Source organism: Haliotis rubra, unplaced genomic scaffold, assembly GCF_003918875.1.
Source record: "Haliotis rubra isolate DU_JTF1 unplaced genomic scaffold, ASM391887v1 Scf655, whole genome shotgun sequence".
Classification (NCBI taxonomy): Eukaryota; Metazoa; Mollusca; class Gastropoda; order Lepetellida; family Haliotidae; genus Haliotis; species Haliotis rubra.
The window spans coordinates 562,302-582,014 of NW_025767363.1; the positions used below are offsets into that span (position 1 = coordinate 562,302).

The 19,713-nt window shown below is 41.4% G+C and overlaps 2 protein-coding genes across 2 annotated transcripts; one reads left to right on the forward strand and one right to left on the reverse strand.

Annotated features, from left to right (window-relative positions):
- Positions 1-267: 267 nt before the first annotated feature.
- LOC124257272 (multiple epidermal growth factor-like domains protein 10) lies at positions 268-13,689 on the reverse strand. The gene is made up of 9 exons (XM_046691292.1): positions 13,624-13,689; positions 7,982-8,063; positions 7,516-7,800; positions 4,955-5,098; positions 4,260-4,413; positions 2,967-2,987; positions 2,208-2,221; positions 1,576-1,605; positions 268-803 (listed from the first exon to the last, which is right to left on the reverse strand). The coding sequence occupies exons 1-9, from the start codon at positions 13,624-13,626 to the stop codon at positions 742-744; spliced, it is 795 nt and encodes a 264-aa protein (XP_046547248.1). The 5' UTR covers positions 13,627-13,689; the 3' UTR covers positions 268-741.
- Positions 13,690-14,049: 360 nt separating this feature from the next.
- LOC124257288 (multiple epidermal growth factor-like domains protein 10) lies at positions 14,050-18,855 on the forward strand. The gene is made up of 4 exons (XM_046691301.1): positions 14,050-14,150; positions 14,675-15,581; positions 15,687-15,798; positions 18,462-18,855. Exons 2-4 carry the CDS (start codon positions 14,768-14,770, stop codon positions 18,853-18,855), a joined length of 1,320 nt encoding a protein of 439 aa, XP_046547257.1. The 5' UTR covers positions 14,050-14,150; positions 14,675-14,767.
- Positions 18,856-19,713: the final 858 nt, after the last annotated feature.

Below are 19,713 nucleotides of genomic sequence, written 5' to 3' on the forward strand. Positions count from 1 at the left end.
GGCAAGTTGCGTTCGGGTGCCACGGTACCATACAAGAAACCACCCCATCTTGAATCACAACATTTTGTTTCAATTTTAAAGTGTAAGTACCTGCTTTTTGTGCTACGCTGTAGCTACGCCACTGCATACCACTCTTATACATGAAATAATTGAATAATATTCACAGACCACTAAGGTCAACCTAAAAGTCACACACCTTGGCCTGGAGGAGACTCATCCCGAAGGGGGTGAGGCTTTAGGGTTCAAAACTCATTATCAAAATAAAAAGGTCACACACTTTTGTGATTACGTCATAAAACAAAATATTCGACTTTCTTGCTCAACCCTACTGTATACAACATATACTCCTGTGGTTGATGTACTCCTGTGGTTGATGTACTCCTGTGGTTGATGTACTCCTGTGGTTGATGTACTCCTGTGGTTGATGTACTCCTGTGGTTGATGTACTCCTGTGGTTGATGTACCCCTGTGGTTGATGTACTCCTGTGGTTGTTGTTCGTCAATGCGGAGATTTCTGTTTTCTGCAAATCTTCACCTTCAGTAAATCTGCAGATGAATTATAGTAAAACTAAAACTGTGTCTTCATATTATATTCTGAGTATCTGCACAACACTTAGAAATATTATTATCGCACAACAGTTTACGCACTTGATATGTTAACTGTTCATTTATTCTTTCTGAGTTTCTTCAAATGTCGATGAAAAAAATTCATACTGTCTCGTGTCTGATTTCACCCAAGGCTCAAGTGTCTATCGGGGGCTTCTCATTGGGTGAAGATCCTGACTCCGTGTGTTTTCCAAAGCCTGCAAAACAGATTATTTCAAATAAACATATCTATTCCCAAAACGAGTGAGTGAGTGAGTGAGTGAAGCCATATCGTGACTAAAAACAAGTTGTAATTGCATAAAAAAATATGGTAATTATAAAAAGCTGTCGGCGAAGGACAGTAAAAATAACTAGAATGTCACATATATAAGCGTAAAGCTAGTATAAAAATCTAAGATATCATTACTATGAAAGACAATACAAAATATAAACGGGCTATAGATCGCAACAACTGTAGTGAGATCACCATGCATGGGACCATGGGGACTTATAGTACACACGCTTCCTGCATGGACCCTAGTAGGGGGTGGAGTGGGGGGGGGGGTGATAGGGGGATGTGAATAAACAGGTTTCCACACACATCTAATTTCGCCCGTAGACGTTAATATTCAAACTGATTGCCCATGCTAACTGTGAACTAAAGTTGTTCACTCATTTGCATAAATCGACTGGAGTGAGTGAGTGAGTGAGTTTTACGCCGCACTCAGCAATATTCCAGCTATATGGCGGCGGTCTGTAAATAATCGAGTCTGGACCAGACAATCCAGTGATCAACAATATGAACATCGATCTGCGCAATTGGGAACCGATGACATGTGTCAACCAAGTCAGCGAAACTGACCACCCGATCCCGTTAGTCGCCTCTTACGACAAAATAGTCGCCTTTTTATGGCAAGCACATGGGTTGCTGAAGACCTATTCTACCCCGGATCTTCACGGGCCTAAATCGACTGGACAGCCGGCACTTACCTCCAAGCAAACCTTCCCCGTCAGCTGTTGCTGTGGACAAAACATATCAGATTTATGGGCACAGACTAAAGATTTGGGTGGTTGATTTGTTGTGCAACGCCGCACTCAGCAATATTACAGTGTGTAAATAATCGAGGTTGGACCGGACAATCCAGCGATCAACATCACGAACATAGTGTGTGAGTGCGTATGGTTTTACGTCGCTTTTAGCACTATTCCAGCAATATCACGGCGGGGGACACTTGAAATGAGCTTCACACATTATACCCATGTGGGGAATCGAACCCGGGTCTTCGGTGTGACGAGTGAACGCTTTAATCACTAGGCTACCCCACCGCCCCCCACGAACATAGACATACGTACTTTGGATATGGAGAAATGTGCCAACCCAGTCAGAGAGCCTGACCACCCGATCCCATTAGTCGCCTGTTACGACAGACGTGGGTGGCTGGCGATCAACTCTAACCCGGATCGTCACGGGTCAGGGGTTAAAACGGACAACTATATGTCGTAGTACTTACACGCGTAACATGACGTTTTAGGTGTGATTTGGGAAAGTGATCTGTTGCTCATGTTACTGTATACTTGTAGTCAATTAAAACATTTTAAGAGAGTACAAATATGTTACTTACATCGTTCTTGTGAACTGAAAGTAAGACAATGTAGCAAATTTATACATTCCGTTTGCTATTAATTGCTAAATGTTCTTTCAAGGTTTACAACTGATAATATTATGTGAGCCTTGTACATAAACAAACAAACGTTAGAATAACACTAGAATATATTTCGGTGCCTGTCAAAGCCCTTAGCAATGTTTACAATGTAGATGCAAAGTGAATCAATGTTTACCTGTACGCCTGTCTCCGTGTTGTGTAAATAAAATACATAAAGTCTCATTTTTCCTCGGCCGATCATTTCATTTTGAATCAATTTGAGAAACAAGTGATAAGTTCACGGGTTCGTTTCATAAACATGTCCACAGCATTCTTTGGAACCGCACGAGTATAACACGTGGCCTCAACAGTAAGAATCGCATTAGTTTACGTGAACGTCAACGTCAATATGTATAGTCCTATAATTCAATCATACACCAGCACACTGATGACCACGTTACCACACACACGCACGCACAGCATAAACAGAGCCGTTTATTCAGGTGACCTGAACAGAGAAAAGGGGGCATTTTACATCGTTCCGCTACAGATTTATTTCCCTTGTTTGAACTACTGATATGAAAACTTGTAAACTAATTAAATGATCCCTCCTCACAACTAATTCAGGTAAACTGGTTGAACATAACTGCGGAAGATCCCCTGAATTATACAATGTCTGACTACCGAACTGCTGACTGTACAACCCGTACTACATGCTGCCATTAAGGATCATCTTACCTGTTCTGGTCTCTCCGCCTTCTGCAACAGGAGATATTTGTTTTAGAATGTGGATCTCTTGAGTGACCGTATAATATGTGCGCAATGCAGGACAAGACATAATCATACCGTCAACCTGGACTATCACAGATCCACTAAACCATGTGTGCAGGAGACATTGGTTAGTGTACAACATCCAGGTCCAGTGTAGGCAATAGATCAACCGTCCACGTGAGGTGTGCGGAGTATTCAACTGTCACCATGCTTACGATGCAGCCGAAATCGTGGACTCACTCTTTATTGCTGACTTACATTTACGCAATATGGTGAAAGTAATATAAGCAGTCATACAATATGAATAAATTTAGATTCATTCTTTAAAAAATTACTAGCTGACAGGACACCCGTAACAAAACGAAACAAAACAGGGACGTATGGTGCAAGTCAAAAATAAGTGTACATACTCAGAAAAATGTGGATCAGAAAGAATAACTGTATTATCATATTCAACACAACTTTGGTGAATAACTGTATTATCATATTCAAGGCAACTCTGGTGAATAACTGTATTATCATATTCAAGACAACTCTGGTGAATAACTGTATTATCATATTCAAGACAACTCCGGTGATAAACTGTATTATCATATTCAACACAACTCTGGTGAATAACTGTATTATCATATTCAACACAACTCTGGTGAATAACTGTATTATCATATTCAACACAACTCTGGTCAGCCATTCTCTCACATTTGTGGAAATTAACATATGGGCTGATATCAGATTACAGTTGTTCATATAGACAGACAGCCCATCCAGCTAGCTTTTCCGGTCCCGATAAGCTGTCCAGTGGGTTGATTCGATTTACAACTTGGCATACGCTGATTGCTCCAAACGGTGGGGGCGTCATAGCAATTGGTTTTCGATAATAATTCCACCCAATAAGATGCATACGACCACGTGACGCCGGAAGTATCGTCCGCATCTCTACTTTGAGGATGATAAAACTCCCATAGACTTAACATGGAGCTAAGTTGGTTTATTGTGTCATTTCTACCACTACTACCCGAGTCATGACATTCTGGTCTTGAGTGGGACTGCTCTTTCGTTTGGGACTGGGAGACAAACTAACTGATATAACTTGGTATTCTAGATACTGAAGTGAACTTACACTTTTGAACGATAACATTTATGACTGCAGGAATGGGTATGCACCTTCGATGCTTGTGGGAGGATATTTTGAAATCCCGTGGACACATATTTTCATAAATCGGATATCTAATTGCTACCTAGTGCATAAAATATATTTACCTCAATAACACGATGATTGGGAGAGCGACAGCGCCAGCGACTGCGACCACAAGTGCGACTGTTATAGCTGCAGCCAGGAACACAGGAACCCTTATGCTAATCACGCCCCCTCCTCCTTCCTTGTTGTTCGCAGCTGCTGGAGGCCAAGAGGTTTCTGGACAAATCCAACAGTGCTCATACAAACTGCTGGTTAATTGTTAATGCAATACTGTTCTGAGGACCTTGTGAGATCAGATAGTAACATAATTATAACTTTTCTTCATTACCAATATTTTGATGGAATAAAATGTGTTTTGATAGGCAGATAATTGCTGTCGGCATGTCGGAAATGTCTAAATGCACCCACGCAGATTTATTGGTAAGTAATTCCTGTCGTTTGTTAAATTTAAGGAAATCTCAAGGAAACCATCATCTTAATATTTGAACATTGCAAATAGATGTGAGTGCTGTAGTTGTATAATTACCTTGTTTCTGCGAAGATAAACTTGTTCATATTATATGTTGCTGTTGTCGTGAAATAAGACCATGTTACTGTCCTTTGTGATTGCAGACCAAAACGTGTGTTTTAGGACAGCGTGGTAGTTGTCAACTATTTGCTGATTTCACAACGATGTATCGATTTACGCATTCAAAAATTCGGTTTTCAGCTAAATATTCACCTCATTTTGTACACATATGCTAACCAAAATTCGCACCTTTCGTGATGTTACAATCCTCTCCAGCATAAGTCCCACGGCATCCAAGTACACAGACTCCAGTTGTTTGGTGGCATCTGTCCTCCACACAGTTGCTGCTGCAGGGATGTTCACATGTATCTCCATACCAGCCACGACCACACTCTGGACACAAAGTACATACTTATGAGATAGAAGAGTCAAAACCCATTATACAACCATAAGAATTTACATATCCGACTATATCATAAACAGATTGTGTATGGATACCTAAGGAACGAGTGGTCTCCCTTTATGTGTATATTTATTTCCGGTACTGAAAGGCCACAGTCCTGTAGTACAACACATTTATAAATCAATATTTACACGGACATGTAATATACATGAAGAAAAAAAAAATAATCAACTGTAGGTTAGATTGTGTTCTGAGATATATTCTGTCCTAAACAACATTGCATAGTAAGCAAACATGGACAAGTTTTGAAGTATTGTATGGTTTTTGTTATTTAACAATGCTGAAAATTTATAAAGGTTTGGATAGGCACAATAATATTTCTTAATATACAACTTTCTCAGGAAATAATAAGCAGGGCAAATTAAAACAAAATGCATCTTCTATTTGGTTAAGATCACACACTTTGCAAGTTCTATTTTCTATTTTCACATTTTTAAATCTTCCACTTTCGATAAATAAATCATGTGAAGAACATCTTAATATGCTTAACGCTATCCTATACTTGATTACGTTTAGACATGACAGATAAATTTCGGCGTCAAAAGTATATTTAAACATCTTATAATACAAACATTTTCTGGAAAGTGATAACTTTTCAAACCATTCTTGCAAATAGATATCTTTTAATCTGCGTGTTAGTTCTAAAAGAAATCAACCTACTGATCATTCCATACAAAACCAAACCCTTTCGAAAATAGAAAATTTCTAACAGAAGAAACCCAATTTGCGTGTCCATTTTTATCGAATAGCATCATCATATTGTAACATTTCTTTGGTAGACTATAGGAAGTTTAACCAGTATTTTATAACTCTGATATTTGAAAATAAGTGCATCGGGTATTTACCACATTCTCCATACACCATTGTATTCATCGTATTGGATTTAACAGCAATAAATCTTTTCCATGCTTTCAATTGAACTCTTTCGACATAATTGTAATAATTCAAACCCCATATTTCGGCTCCATACAATAAAATTGGCTTAATTGGGGCATCGAATATATTAATGTATGAACTTATATCTATGTGTCAAAGTACATTTAATTGTTTAAAGATACCTATCATGACCTTTTGTGCTTGCAAACAAGCGTAATTAACATGTGCTGTCCAAGATAAATAATTACTGAAGAACATTCCCAAGTATTTGTACGAACTTGTGCATTCTAATTCTTTACCTTTGTACAACGATATCTCGTTTTTTTGCTAGTTTTCTTCATGAGCGAAATCTATGATAAATTTGACATTTATACTTAACAGAGGCATGCACATTGAGACTAACCCAAACATTCTTGACATGTTGTTGTTTTCTTAACCATGTAGATAGAAATGTCAACTTGTATTGCTTAAACAGAAATTAATATTTGATCAATATGTTTTACTTGAGATGTCAAATAATGACGACACCAGATGTTCACAGAACAAGAGCTGAAAGCTTTTCCGCTACTCCAGTTACTGACTCCCAAACCTATAATGTATTGTTGGTAGGTAGGTAGGAAGGTAGGTAGGTAGGTAGGTAGGTAAGGAGGGGGTAGGTAGGTATGTAGGGAGGTAGGTAGTTAGGTAAGGTAAGGTAGGTAGGTAGGTAAGTAGGTAGGTATTGCGATATATTGGGAGCTAAAGTGTTTGACAGTAAGTGCCACTAACTGTGCGTGTCGATCCTATTTTCTACATTATAAGTTCCCAAACATACATGTATATGTTATGGTTCTGACAACAGCAATCCCAACATTAGGTAGCATAGTCAGGGATTCTATTTTCTTTTCTATACAGTTTAAACTTTTACAGCATGCCGTTTTGTCATTGAATAACGAAAGGAAACATTGTGAATGGAAGTCTGTGTAGACTGTGTAGATTTTAATTTAAACTATACAGATGATCATACAATCTTCGTTTATGTTTTTTACACAATTTACAGGTTCTCAGAAAAAAAATATTTCAATGCGTATCGTTTGAAAAGCGGTATACCGGTAATTCCGTGCAGTCCTATTAAATTCTTATTCTCTTGTCACGATGGAAATTTGTCACTATTATAAATGGTTCAGTTTATATAATTTACGATTTAAACCCAATAAATGGATTTTCACAGAAGGATAAACATCTGTTGGGGCAACTGCCTAACCGGGACTTTCACAGTATTGTGATCACAAAACATCACGCAATTCTGGCGTCTTTTAGTGTAAACATTTCATTATCACAAGGTATCTCTTAATCTTCAGATATTTAACAATTAATTTATGAACATTTGCTTTCCTGAAACTTTAGTTTGCTGGACCACATAACGAGTTTTCCCCGTCCTTCTATCATTCCAAGTTTATATATATAATGTTTATACCGCGTCTTGCCTTACCTGTTATAGGGTTACAAAAAAGGTCCATGTTGGTCCCACTGCAGCCAAGTGTGCAGAACCCTGTTTGCTGGTTACATCTCCTTTCTGGACAGGTGGCGCTGCAGGCTTGGTCACACAGATCACCATGCCAACCACCCAGACATCCCGCAGAACATTCCCCCGTGTCTCTGTTGCAGTGCTGAAGATTACTTGGTGGAACTAGGGCACAGTTCACAGGACAAGTCAAGTTGCAGTGCTCGCCATATTTCCCCCACTCACACAAACTGTTGTCTTGAACAGCTATGGCTGAAACAGGGCAATACATGGTGTCAGTGTTCAAATCCATATTTTGTTGTCTTCATGCATGTCAACATCTTTAAACAGAAATTGCCTGTGAGATAAATCATTTATGTATTTCCAAAAGTCTATTAAAAGTTTCACCGAAGCTTCTATCAGCAAAACTTAGTCGTTGACATGAGGTACTCACAGGCTGACAGAGCAGTAAAGAACATAATCCACATCCTTGAAAGTTGATTCATCATCGAAGTTGCTTTCAGTGGTGGGAACACCTGTTGTGACAGAAACATGACAAATCCACATCTTGTGACATTTATTAACATAAATACAGAACTTTATGTAGATGTGATCATGTGCATATATTAGACAGAGAAAGCAAATCCTTCAGTTTTACTACCAGAGGGACCTGGAAATGAAAGTTCTTCACCAGATACAAATAACCGTGACCTCAATTATCTGATAGAAAACAACTCAGATGCAGTACAATCTTATTCCGTTTCATCATTTTGGTTTCAAGAAAACAGTACCAATCGACTTGTGGTCGTGTACCTAATTAAGACGTAAATATCTTTTGTCACAATTCTATGTTTTTCCCAATATACTAAAATTCAATTCGTTGTTATCATCCAAAAATGAAGACATTTCCTTGAATACTGCTAAATATCTGTTTTATGCATTCGAAAAAAGGAAATCAATTTTGTCATATTAAGATTGTATATATTATACATGCTTTCATTGTTATCATTTTCTTTCATGTCTGCACCGATGAGGTGTTTTTGTACTCATAGGCCCGTGGCCTCATAGTATCAGAAATAAAGATTTGATTGATAAGACAAAGAAAAGCAACGCCTTCAGTTTTACTACCAGAGGGACCTGGAAATGAATACAAATACGCATGACCTCAATTATCTGATAGAATTCAACTCAGATGCAGTACAATCTTATTCCGGTTCATCATTTTGGTTTCAAGAAAACAGTACCAATCGACTTGTGGTCGTGTACCTAGTGACCTTGATCAAGGACGTTTGATTTCAATCTCAGTTCAAAATTATATTCCTTCTTTTAAAGCAAGCGAATACAAAACAGAAAAGGTCACTTCACTTCACATCAGGGTGAATGGCAATTCTATTATATACTCTCCCAAAAAAGAAACGCATCATGAAAATAGCAATTTCATGTAGCAATGAATTAAAACGTGATTCATTTTGCAAAAGGTTTTGCTCTGTTTATGAGTCCTATGGTGTTTATGTTTTGAAACATCACAACAAAACGGATTTAACAGCATGATTTTCAATTTCGGCTTGTAGTATCACAGAATACACAATTCACATGCAATGCACGTGAAAAGTGGGGATCAGATAGTCTCAATGATGGGTATAAAAGGTTGATCGCTGTCTGTCGCTTATTCACTGTATTTTAAATATTGTTGACAAACGCAAAATGCCACGTCTAAGTGAAGCCAACCGTCATATCGCCATTGGTTTGCTTGAAGCTGGTCAGTCTCAACGTGCAGTTGCCCGACGCATGAATGTTCACCAAAGCGCCATTTCACGGCTCTGGGAGAGATATCGCCGGCTGAATGTGGTAGCAGATCCCCTCGTAGTGGGCGACCTCGAGCGACCACTGCGGCGCAGGATCGCTACATCCGGGTAGATCATCTGCGTCATCGAACAGCTACGGGGACCAGTACGGCTCGACAAATACCCGGATTGAGGAGGTTTTCTGCACAGACCGTCAGGAACAGGTTGAGAGAGGCTGATGTACGAGACCTTATTTTGGTCCTGTGCTTCGACAACAATATCGTCGACATCGAGTTCAATGGTGCACCAGCGTTCAGGCCTGGAACCTACCGAATTGGCTTAGAATCTGATTCAGTGATCAATCACGATTTCTATTGGAACGACGCGATGGAAGAACGCGGGTGTACAGACGTCGACGTGAACGTTTCGCCGACGCTAGCGTTCCCCAGGTGGACAGATTCGGCCGGGACAGTGTTATGATGTGGGGAGCGATCACTTGCCGTAGGAGAAGTGATTTGGTGATGATCCAGGGCAACCTGACAGCTCAACGGTACTGTGACGAAATCCTACGCCCACACCTCCTTCCAATCATTGGTCGCCAGAGGGAGTTGTTTCAACAGGACAATGCCAGGCCCCACACAACACGTCACACTAGAGACTTCCTCCAGAACCACAAAATCAATGTGCTCCCCTGGCCCTCAAGATCACCGGACTTAAACCCGATCAAACATCTGTGGGATGCCCCTAGACAGACGGATGCGACGCCGTAACCCTCAGCCCCAGACACTTCAGCAACTCGCACAGGCAGACTGGGCTGCGATTGGGCAACACGAGATTCTGAGACTTATTCGTTCGTTGCCGAGGCGATGCCGTGCAGTTCTGGATGCCCACGGTGGTCACACGAGGTATTGACTTCAGCGCCACCACACATCTCCATGTGACACTCAAACTGACTTTCCTCGAGTTGGTGCCAAAGACGGATAAGTCTGCATTCCCAGTGTGCAATTTCGCTATATTTCATTGACTCATAAAGCCTACAAGATGTTTCAAAATAAAGTTAAAACTACAGTTGAAATTCCTATATGCGTTTCTTATTTTGGAGAGTATATATTACTCGAGATACACCCCTGAACTTTGTCTTGCGTCCGTTGTCCACCATCTTCAACTATCAACCGAGGGCACCAAAAAGAAACGTTTCTTGGACAATAACAGCATAAAAAAATGTAACCTGAACCGAACTCTAATTATCAAAAGCGGTTTTAGACTTTACCTGGGATATTTAACATGTTGAGCTTTCAACGAGATAGTCAACATGATATGTATATGATACAAAGACATACAGAGAGCAGTGTCTCACTCACCTCACCTCACCTCACCTCCCTTGCTGTCAGGTTATAATTTTTTACTTATTAAAAAAAGAAACTTTGAAATTTGAATTTTAGGAAAACATTAGACACAAACCAATCCATGCTGAATCCAAAGATGTGGGGGAATGGTTGCAGACGACAAAACGTTTAAAAGAGTAGAAACGTTGAACAGAAACGTAAGGTTACACTCACATTTGTAGCGAATCGCTAAAACGCACCCAACATGAAATACGTATGGCCGGACGGCATAGCAGAATGAGGTGGCAATGCACTTCGACGTGTCCAGACAGAACATCTCAAACCTATTGATCCGATACAACAATACAGACAGAACATCTCAAACCTACTGACCCGATACAATAATACAGACAGAACATCTCAAACCTACTGACCCGATACAACAATACAGACAGAACATCTCAAACCTACTGACCCGATACAACAATACAGACAGAACATCTCAAACCTACTGACCCGATACAACAATACAGACAGAACATCTCAAACCTACTGACCCGATACAACAATACAGGGAGTGTTAATGACAGACCCGGGTCAGGTCGACCAGGGTCGCTACATCCGGTTGAAACATCTTCGTTCACGTACCACGGCCACATCATCCACAACAATCCAAATCCTGGACTGCGCCGATTCTCCGAACAGACAGTGTGCAATCGGCTACGGGAAACCTGACTTTTTGCCAGAAGACCAGTTCGACGTAACGTCACCGGCAGAACGTCAAACAATGTGTGAGATGGCCGCGGGCAAGATGTGGACAATTTTGTTCTCAGATGAGTCTTGGTTTCTTCTCAAACGTGCTGATGGACGTCCACGTGTATACAAACGTCGGAACAAGCGTTACGCCGAAACCTGTGTACAGCAGGTCGATACATTTGGCTGTGGAAGTGTCATGGTGTGGGCAGGTATCCATCATAATGGCCGGACAGCTTTGTGCAGGAAGCAGGTGCATTAAATGGGGTTCGCTATAGAGACTTTTATTTTGAACAACGTCACGTCGTTCCCTTCACCAGAGTTAACGGTGGATCTTTCCAGTATGACAATGTTCGACCTCACGTTACAATAATAATAACAATCCATTTATATAGCGCCTAGTATACATCTGTCTAGTTGCTCACTGGACGCTGTAATCATAATCTGATTATTATTACCCCGGATAACCCAAGTTGCCTGTGAGGCGCTAGAAGGTTAATTGTCATATGGCTTTATGAAACCGGGTACCCATTTTCTGCTGGGTGAACAACTTTGAACAAATTCACTTGTCTAAGGTGAGACCACATGTATCACATATGTTTCGTTGTGGGACAGGAATCTCAGGAGTCGAGGTGCCAAACACGGTCACCCACCCAAGGACTTTCCGCGCTCTGTATTGCTTAACTTTAAGACATTTATGACCTACGCTTTACGCACATGACCATTATTACTACCACGTTCACGTGTTTACCAGGGCCCCGTTCCTCAAAGCGATCGTAGCGCTACGACTGTCGTAAGTCTATGTTAAAGTATGGGAGTTACAATCACCTTAGCGCTACGATCGCTTTGAGGAACGGGACCCAGGACTTCCTTCAGCAAACCAACGTTCAGGTGTTACCATGGCTTTCTCGATGTCCCAATTTTTTTATCCCCATTGAACGTCTATGTGATACTCTTGATCGACGCTAACGCCAGCGTAATCCGCCACTTCAGACACTACAAGAACTGCACACAGCACATCAGTAAGTGTATCAAAACATTCCTCAAGACAGCATTCGGCATCTCCTCTCTTCTATGGATCACTGCTGCCAAGCTGTTATCGATGCTCACGGTGGTCACATCAGATAGAGACATTTCACTTTACAGTGGCTTTAATAGCCTCTACCAAACACTTTCTGGATAATCGTGTTTTGGAAATTTGTAAAGTGATGATTTTGCTGTAATTGAGCAGAGATGTCCTGGTGTTTGAATCAGTTGAATCAGTTTGCACTCAGTAAGTAAACTCCAAAACAGCATGTCGAGTTTCTTTGTTTTCTATTTAAAGTACATGTACACTAGACGCCAAAAGAAACATTACTCTTCTACCTTTATGAATTACTTAAAAACTATCAAAGATATGGTAGAAGGTATTAGTTTACAAGAAAGCTGAACAACACAGCTTTATGCAAATCACGAAAAAAATTCCTCAAATGCATTCATATTTTGGTGAAATGCATCTTTTTCAGAAGAAGTAAATTGTCCTATTTTCGTCCATGCCGAAATAAACCAATAAGAGTAATTTAGATGTCCAAAAGAAAGGTTGAAATGAAATTCTGCTTTGGGACAAACATAAACCATTTAAAATCACCACTTTCAACTATTAATACAAGAAACAACTGTTGTAGAGTGTGTAAAATTGTAGTATAATCATTCATATGATTTCAGTCTTTTAAAACATTTTCTACTGATTTGCATTAGTGAAAACAAGTAAAACGTGTACTTGATATCGTGAGAAAAATGTTTAGAACTTCTACAATGATCTTTGGTAACATTGTTGCTTGCAAAGTATCAATTTCCAAAATGCAGCAATTTTCAAGCAATTTTGCATCCATATTCACATGTTTGAATCCATTTCACATGTAGAATGATAGGGTATGAAGTGAGCCTAGAAAAGATGATATGATACTCAAGTACGAGAAATATGCCACGATTCACTGCTGAAGAGAGAGAAAAAGCCATTGGGATGGTGCAGATTGGTTCGACATACAGTGCTGTTGCCAACGCCCTCGGATGCCACCGTATCACGAAAACTTATACAGGGCCTTCAGACAGACTGGAGTCACCGTAGGCAGACCAAGAAGTGGCCGTCCACGCATCACAACGCCAGTTGAAGATAGGTACCTCCGTCATTAAGGAAGGAGGGTAACGTTTCTTTTGGCGTCTAGTGTATATTACAGTAATAAAACCTCAATTACCATGGCACCAAAATATTCCAAGTTTGATGTCGCTGTGGCTTTGCGGGTTAGGCGGCTGACTTTGTGTGTTGGAGATTAGGTGCCTCACTCTGTGGGTGTGGGTTCGAATCCCGGATGGGCCTCAACCAAACAAAAGTGCTAGAATCTGCACTTTACTGAGAAAGTGTAATCCCAAATATAACATTTGTTAAATGAATAAATGTTGTTCCGATGGTATCAGTTTGAGAAAATACTTCCCGCTTTGGGCTGACAATTTAAAACTTCGAAGGCGCGAGTTCACCGATACCCCGATTTCCTGCTCAGAAGGAAAAAACTGACATTTGCTTTAAATCAATTAAACAAATTTGCTAGCGGGTGAGTCACTCGCTGTGTATAAGGACAAATTAACATCTCACACTCAGTGTGTGGGAAAGCCTTACAGTAACACACAACTCCAACATTGTATTCATATTGCGTGAGATATCTGGACACACCATGACACTGTTGAAGTTATTGTGTTGGGTGTATCTCATAACTTTTTTCTAAAGGTAAGAGTTTAAGCTTGCTGTTCGCTTATACATCTGATTATTTCCTGCAGTCTTAATTACGATCAAAGTATTTGGGTATGCTGGATAAATGACGCATGTTGATTAATGTCCCATGCACTGAGAAATGAGAATTGACTCAACATACACAGTTGTTTACAAACATCAATGACATAAGTTATTTCTGATGTTATGATAACGTCGCGTTCAAATTATTTTAGTGAGACACGCGCGGGTGTGTGTGTGTATTTGTCTGCGTGCTCTAGTCCACATTGTGATAAAGACACATTGTTGCATCATGAGTGTGTGAAACGGGTAAAGTTTGATTTCAAATCTGAATCCTATGCGGTATTAACCGGAAGTCTGTGTCTAACCAACAGTCTAACTACAGCACAGGACATACTAAATGTCAACAGGTACAATGTTACACAGTGAATAACACTGCTTCACGACACTCTCTCCATGTTCATTGTGCTGGCACAGGACAGTAAAGTTGGTGGTTTATTAAAACCTCATTTCCATTTCAGGCGACAATTGCAGTGACAACCAGCATTGTACAGAATGTGACAGAAAAAAATGGACGTTGTCTCACAAGGTGTGACACTGGGTATTTCGGTTTGATGTGCACGTCATTGTGCAGCAAGACCTGCAGAAACCACTCATGTCGGTTGTCAGTCTCTGGTATAGGTGATTGTACTGATGGTTGTGTCCCAGGATATGAAGGCCCTCGGTGTAACATACCCTGTGTCAGTCCACGAGGTAGCTGTACAGCATGTCCAGGTGGTTGTGATGGAGGATATTGTCAGCTGGGCTCATTCTGTGTGTCTGGATGTGTAGACTCCTACTACGGGACTGGCTGTAGGTCGTGTTCCAGTCGATGTAAGTCCTGCAACAGGATGACAGGATCGTGCAGACAGTGCCACCCTGGATACTTTGGTCCAAACTGTCGGTATTCCTGTGATCACTGCCTGGGGTCCTGTGAACATGGATGCACATGGGGTTGTCTTGCTGGATTTTATGGCACGTTCTGTGACGAGACTTGCAGTGACAAGTGTGGACCAGACCCCAACATCTCTACTGACAAACCTTTACTGGCGCCAAACACTGGAGTACGTGACTGTCACAGAGACAGTGGGGACTGTATCCACGGGTGTGACGAGGGATGGCATGGCCCACAGTGCTCTTCTCCGTGTAGTTCTAACTGTAGAAACTCCAAGTGTCAGTCAGACACCGGGTGGTGTACAGATGGGTGTGCGCGTGGCTTCTATGGAGGACGCTGTCATCTCACGTGTAACGTCTGTCTTGGTGGTGTCTGCGATCAGAAGACTGGCACGTGTTTCAGTGGCTGTCACCTGACTGGAGGAAGATGTGCCTCAACCTGCACATCCAACTGTTCCATGGAGGAATGTCTGAGACTGGAACACTGTAACCGAGGTAACTGCAACAATTCCTCTTGGTTAAACAGTGGTCTAACTATGTGATCAATTCAGTTTAATGCGTGATTATGTTATATAAAACTCTATTTTCCTTGTTTTACAGAAGTCGCCAGTGGTATGCAAGTAGCCACTCTGTCTACGACGATACTGTTTGTGGTGGTTGGCAGTCTGTTGGCGGTGGGGATGTGTTGCCGTAGACGTGTGGGGATGGCAAGGTGAGTGTGAGGCTGTCGATACCATCTATGTGCCTGGTGATATAGTCTGTGGGTAAATTAATGAACAAAATTTTATTATGGCGGTTGGGTAGACATGGTTGTTGCACTTGCCGCTGGTGATTTCCTCTGTCAAAAGGCGCCAGCAACCCTACCCTGGGCCACCAGGAGTCCAGACCTCAATCCTATAGAGCATGTTTGGGACATCGAGAATGGAACGGAATATCTCAACGTTATATTCAATGTATGATAAACTCAGTGAGGAGTCAGGGATGTTTTTGCAGCTGGCGGAGGTCACAGTTTTTTGTTCATATCACTTTTAGATTTGTCATTTAATAATTCCTTGGAGTTGAATGTATCCATATAGTAAGTTGATTGGAGGTTTTGATAAGTTCCATTGCTAAGTAATGAGTACGATAAACATACACTACCAGGCAAAATAAAAGTTAACACGCGACCAACAGCGAGTGTGACCACCCTGGCCATCCATACACGTCACCAATAGCGAGTGTGACCACCCTGGCCATCCATACACGTCACCAATAGCGAGTGTGACCACCCTGGCCATCCATACACGTCACCAATAGCGAGTGTGACCACCCTGACCATCCATACACATCACCAATAGCGAGTGTGACCACCCTGGCCATCCATACACACATCACCAATAGCGAGTGTGACCACCCTGGCCATCCATACACGCGACCAATAGCGAGTGTGCCCACCCTGGCCATCCATACACATCAACACTCATCTCCTCACTGACGTTGTCAGTCGGTGGATGACGTCAGCAAGAAGTCCTGTTCCATAAGTCCAAGAGAGTCTGTTCAACTTCCTGTCGGTTCGCTGGAGGTGGTACACGCTGTCTCAGCTGACGATCCAGATGATCCCAGAGATATTCAATTGTATTCATTTGTGGAGAAACGTGTTGGCCAAGGCAATACGTTGACGTTAATGTTAACGTTGTGTGGGTATTGTCGAACAATTCTGGCGGTGTGACGCCTTGCGTTGTCATGCTGGAAAATGACTTCTCTTGGCTGTTGTTGAATACAGGGTTCCACAAAAGGTCTTGACTGCGCAATTAGATTTCTTCGTATGATATCCAGTCTTGTTGTTCTTTGTCACAAATGCCAACCCCTACCATGAGGCCATGAACTGATAAATTTCTTGAACGCAGTTGGGTGCCAGTCGCTCTCCTCTACGCCAAAAAACTAGAACACTGCCACCAACAGACTGAACCGAGTTTCATCTGTAAGAAGCACTGTCTCGCAGTCACGTGGCTGTTACCGACGCACAGTCATTGTAACAGCCCATTGCATGGCGTTGACGAGTCATTCAGCAGAAGGGGTGGTAGACTACTATACCAGCCGTACCAAGTCGGCGAAGGAATATTCTTCTATTGATGGTGTGTTTTTGTGCCGTCCTAGTGCTATTTGCTGGATGTATGACTCTTGGTCTTCCCAAAATTGGGCAGGCTTGGGTCATGTTATGCCACCACATACCATGACGCCACCTCCATCGAACTGATGAACTTGTCGAACATAGTTTGGCGCCAGTCGCCCTCTTCTTCGTCGACAAATTGGAACCATCGTTTTTGAACCGACTTTCATCTGAAACGAGCGTTCTCTCTACTAGTCACGTCCCTGCCACTGACGTGCAGTTCATACACAGTCTGCATTGACGGTGTAGACGGGTCAAGGCTTTTGGTGTCATGACTGCTGTTCTTCCCGATCATGGGCGGTCTTGAGTCTGCCCTGTTTTCTGGTACCTGTTTATCAATTTGCTGACCGTGGCCTGGCTGCAGTTTAGGGTTCTTGCCAGCTGACGTTGTGAAGCCCCCGTTGCTAATATTGGCCATACCGACTGCACTGTCTCGTTGCTAATACGTAAGTCGTGGAATATTAGTTAAGTTTTTCTGTCACTGCGCGTGCATGTTTGTTCTGTCCAAAATCGGTATTTATGCCACAATCATCCACGTGCATTTGGACCAATGTCCCACAATTTTTCACTTTTTAATAAATGCACGATTCGCAGGAAGTTTTCGGACAGCTACGTTGTTATCGGGACCATGTTGCGATTTTGTGAATGTTTTTCTGCTTGAGTTCAAACCTGTACCAGCGTTCTTGTTTTATACAATCATTTTTAAAGTGATAACTTCTTTTGCCCGGTAGTTAATATAGCCATTTAAAGTTTTAATTCAAAGATAAATATGTATGGTTTAAACTATGCTGTCAAGCTTTTGTAATGTATTTTGCATGTTTGCTCTTTGACCCAGCCGTACTGCCCTTATCACTTGCCCTTGTTTTTTTTGCGATCATTTGTGAAAGGTGCCCAGACAAAGGTTTCACTGATAAGGGGAAAACCGAGATTCCTAGTGTTGAAAGACGCGTCACCACTGTGAGACGATTTGAAATGGAGTGAGTTTCTGAGGAAACCAGGTGATCATCACGTCAGGGTCAACCTGTATAAGGAGCCATGGGTATATTTGGGTAAATTAATTTTAGAAGCTTTGAAACTTTTGTCAAGTCATGTTTCCATCAAAAGCAGAAAGAGAAGTGCATAGTGTGAGATAGAAAGTTAAATTGGACCGACTGGATTACTTACAGGACACCATCTGACAGCAGAGCATGTCATTATATATCAAACAAACATATTGTCTTTCCCAGAGGGAACGGGATCCTGAGCATTAATCAAGCCGCAGCGCCAAGCCATTACGACCAGGTGTTGCCGGACTACTGTGAAATCAGAGATGAAGATGTTGCCATCATGTGTGAGCTGCCAGTCATGAACCGAAATGATTCAGTACCAGGGGCTGCTGTCCCGGACTTGCCTGTACTGGCAGAGTGCTTTGCTCCAGACTGCGACGATGCCGTCAACGATATTGCTATAGCAGAGTGTTTTGTACCAGACTGTGACGATGCAGTCAACGATGTTGCTATAGCAGAGTGCTTTGCTCCAGACTGTGACGATGCAGTCAACGATGTTGCCAAAGATGCTTTGCACCAGACTGTGCTACATCAGAGCCGTCTGCTGTTGATGACGACACATACACTAAACTAATGCGGAACTATGTTGCTGAACGTCCTGAGAGAGCAGGGAAATATTTGTCTCCATTTTAGCATAGTATCAATATGTATAGATAAAACGCAGCGAGTAGACGACCATTAGAATCACAACATCTTGCCGGCGATTAGTTCAAGTAGAATAGAAAAAGAAGTATCCCTTTTTCAACAATCGAAAATAACATGCTATAATTTTCATAACACACAACACACAGAGACACACATACATATTATTTCATCTTGTTTTTATTGTTTGTGGTCGCTGTGAAAGTTCGTGCTTGGTTTGATTGACTGTCATCTTCCGGCCTTGCTAGGCTGGGTGTTTTAATTGATTAATTTTATGTCGCGTTTGGTTTCATAACACTGTAAATTGACAGTTGTGTTTCTATTGAGGTTTTACTGCTATAACATGTTGGGTTTTATATTTTGCATTATAACAGCAATAGTTGCCATCGTTATTTGACAAACGTATCAATTGAATGTTGGATTTATTGATTATTTCAATTGTCTGTTTAGCTTTTGCTTCATGACTTTGTCATATTTGCTTTTTTTATGCATTTGTTGTAAATTTTTAAACTCGCCTTTCACAAATGCTGAAGAAAAACTTCCCGTTATTAAACATAGATGTTTGAGACGCATACCAGACACGACCTAATCGTTACGATTGTCATGTGCACTTTAAAATCCTCTCATCGTGTTCAACAGGTTCAAGGGCCTGACATGTCCCGGCCTTGTCAGTGTAAATGTTTTATTCAATGAAGTTTATGTCCGTGCTACTCGCACGGTATTTTCAATGTTTTCAGTAATTAGTTACTGTGGGGATTTGACCTTTAGCGTTGTCAGACAGACAGACAGA

Coding starts and splice junctions, on each gene's coding strand:
- LOC124257272 (XM_046691292.1), bottom strand. Junction 7,801..7,981: donor CTTTACTGCTCTGTCAGCCT/GTGAGTACCTCA, acceptor GCCCTGTTTCAG/CCATAGCTGTTCAAGACAAC. Junction 4,414..4,954: donor GGATTGTAACATCACGAAAG/GTGCGAATTTTG, acceptor GGATTTGTCCAG/AAACCTCTTGGCCTCCAGCA.
- LOC124257288 (XM_046691301.1), top strand. CDS start 14,768: ATGTGCACGTCATTGTGCAGCAAGACCTGCAGAAACCACTCATGTCGG. Junction 15,582..15,686: donor ACTGGAACACTGTAACCGAG/GTAACTGCAACA, acceptor CTTGTTTTACAG/AAGTCGCCAGTGGTATGCAA. Junction 15,799..18,461: donor AGACGTGTGGGGATGGCAAG/GTGAGTGTGAGG, acceptor TGTCTTTCCCAG/AGGGAACGGGATCCTGAGCA.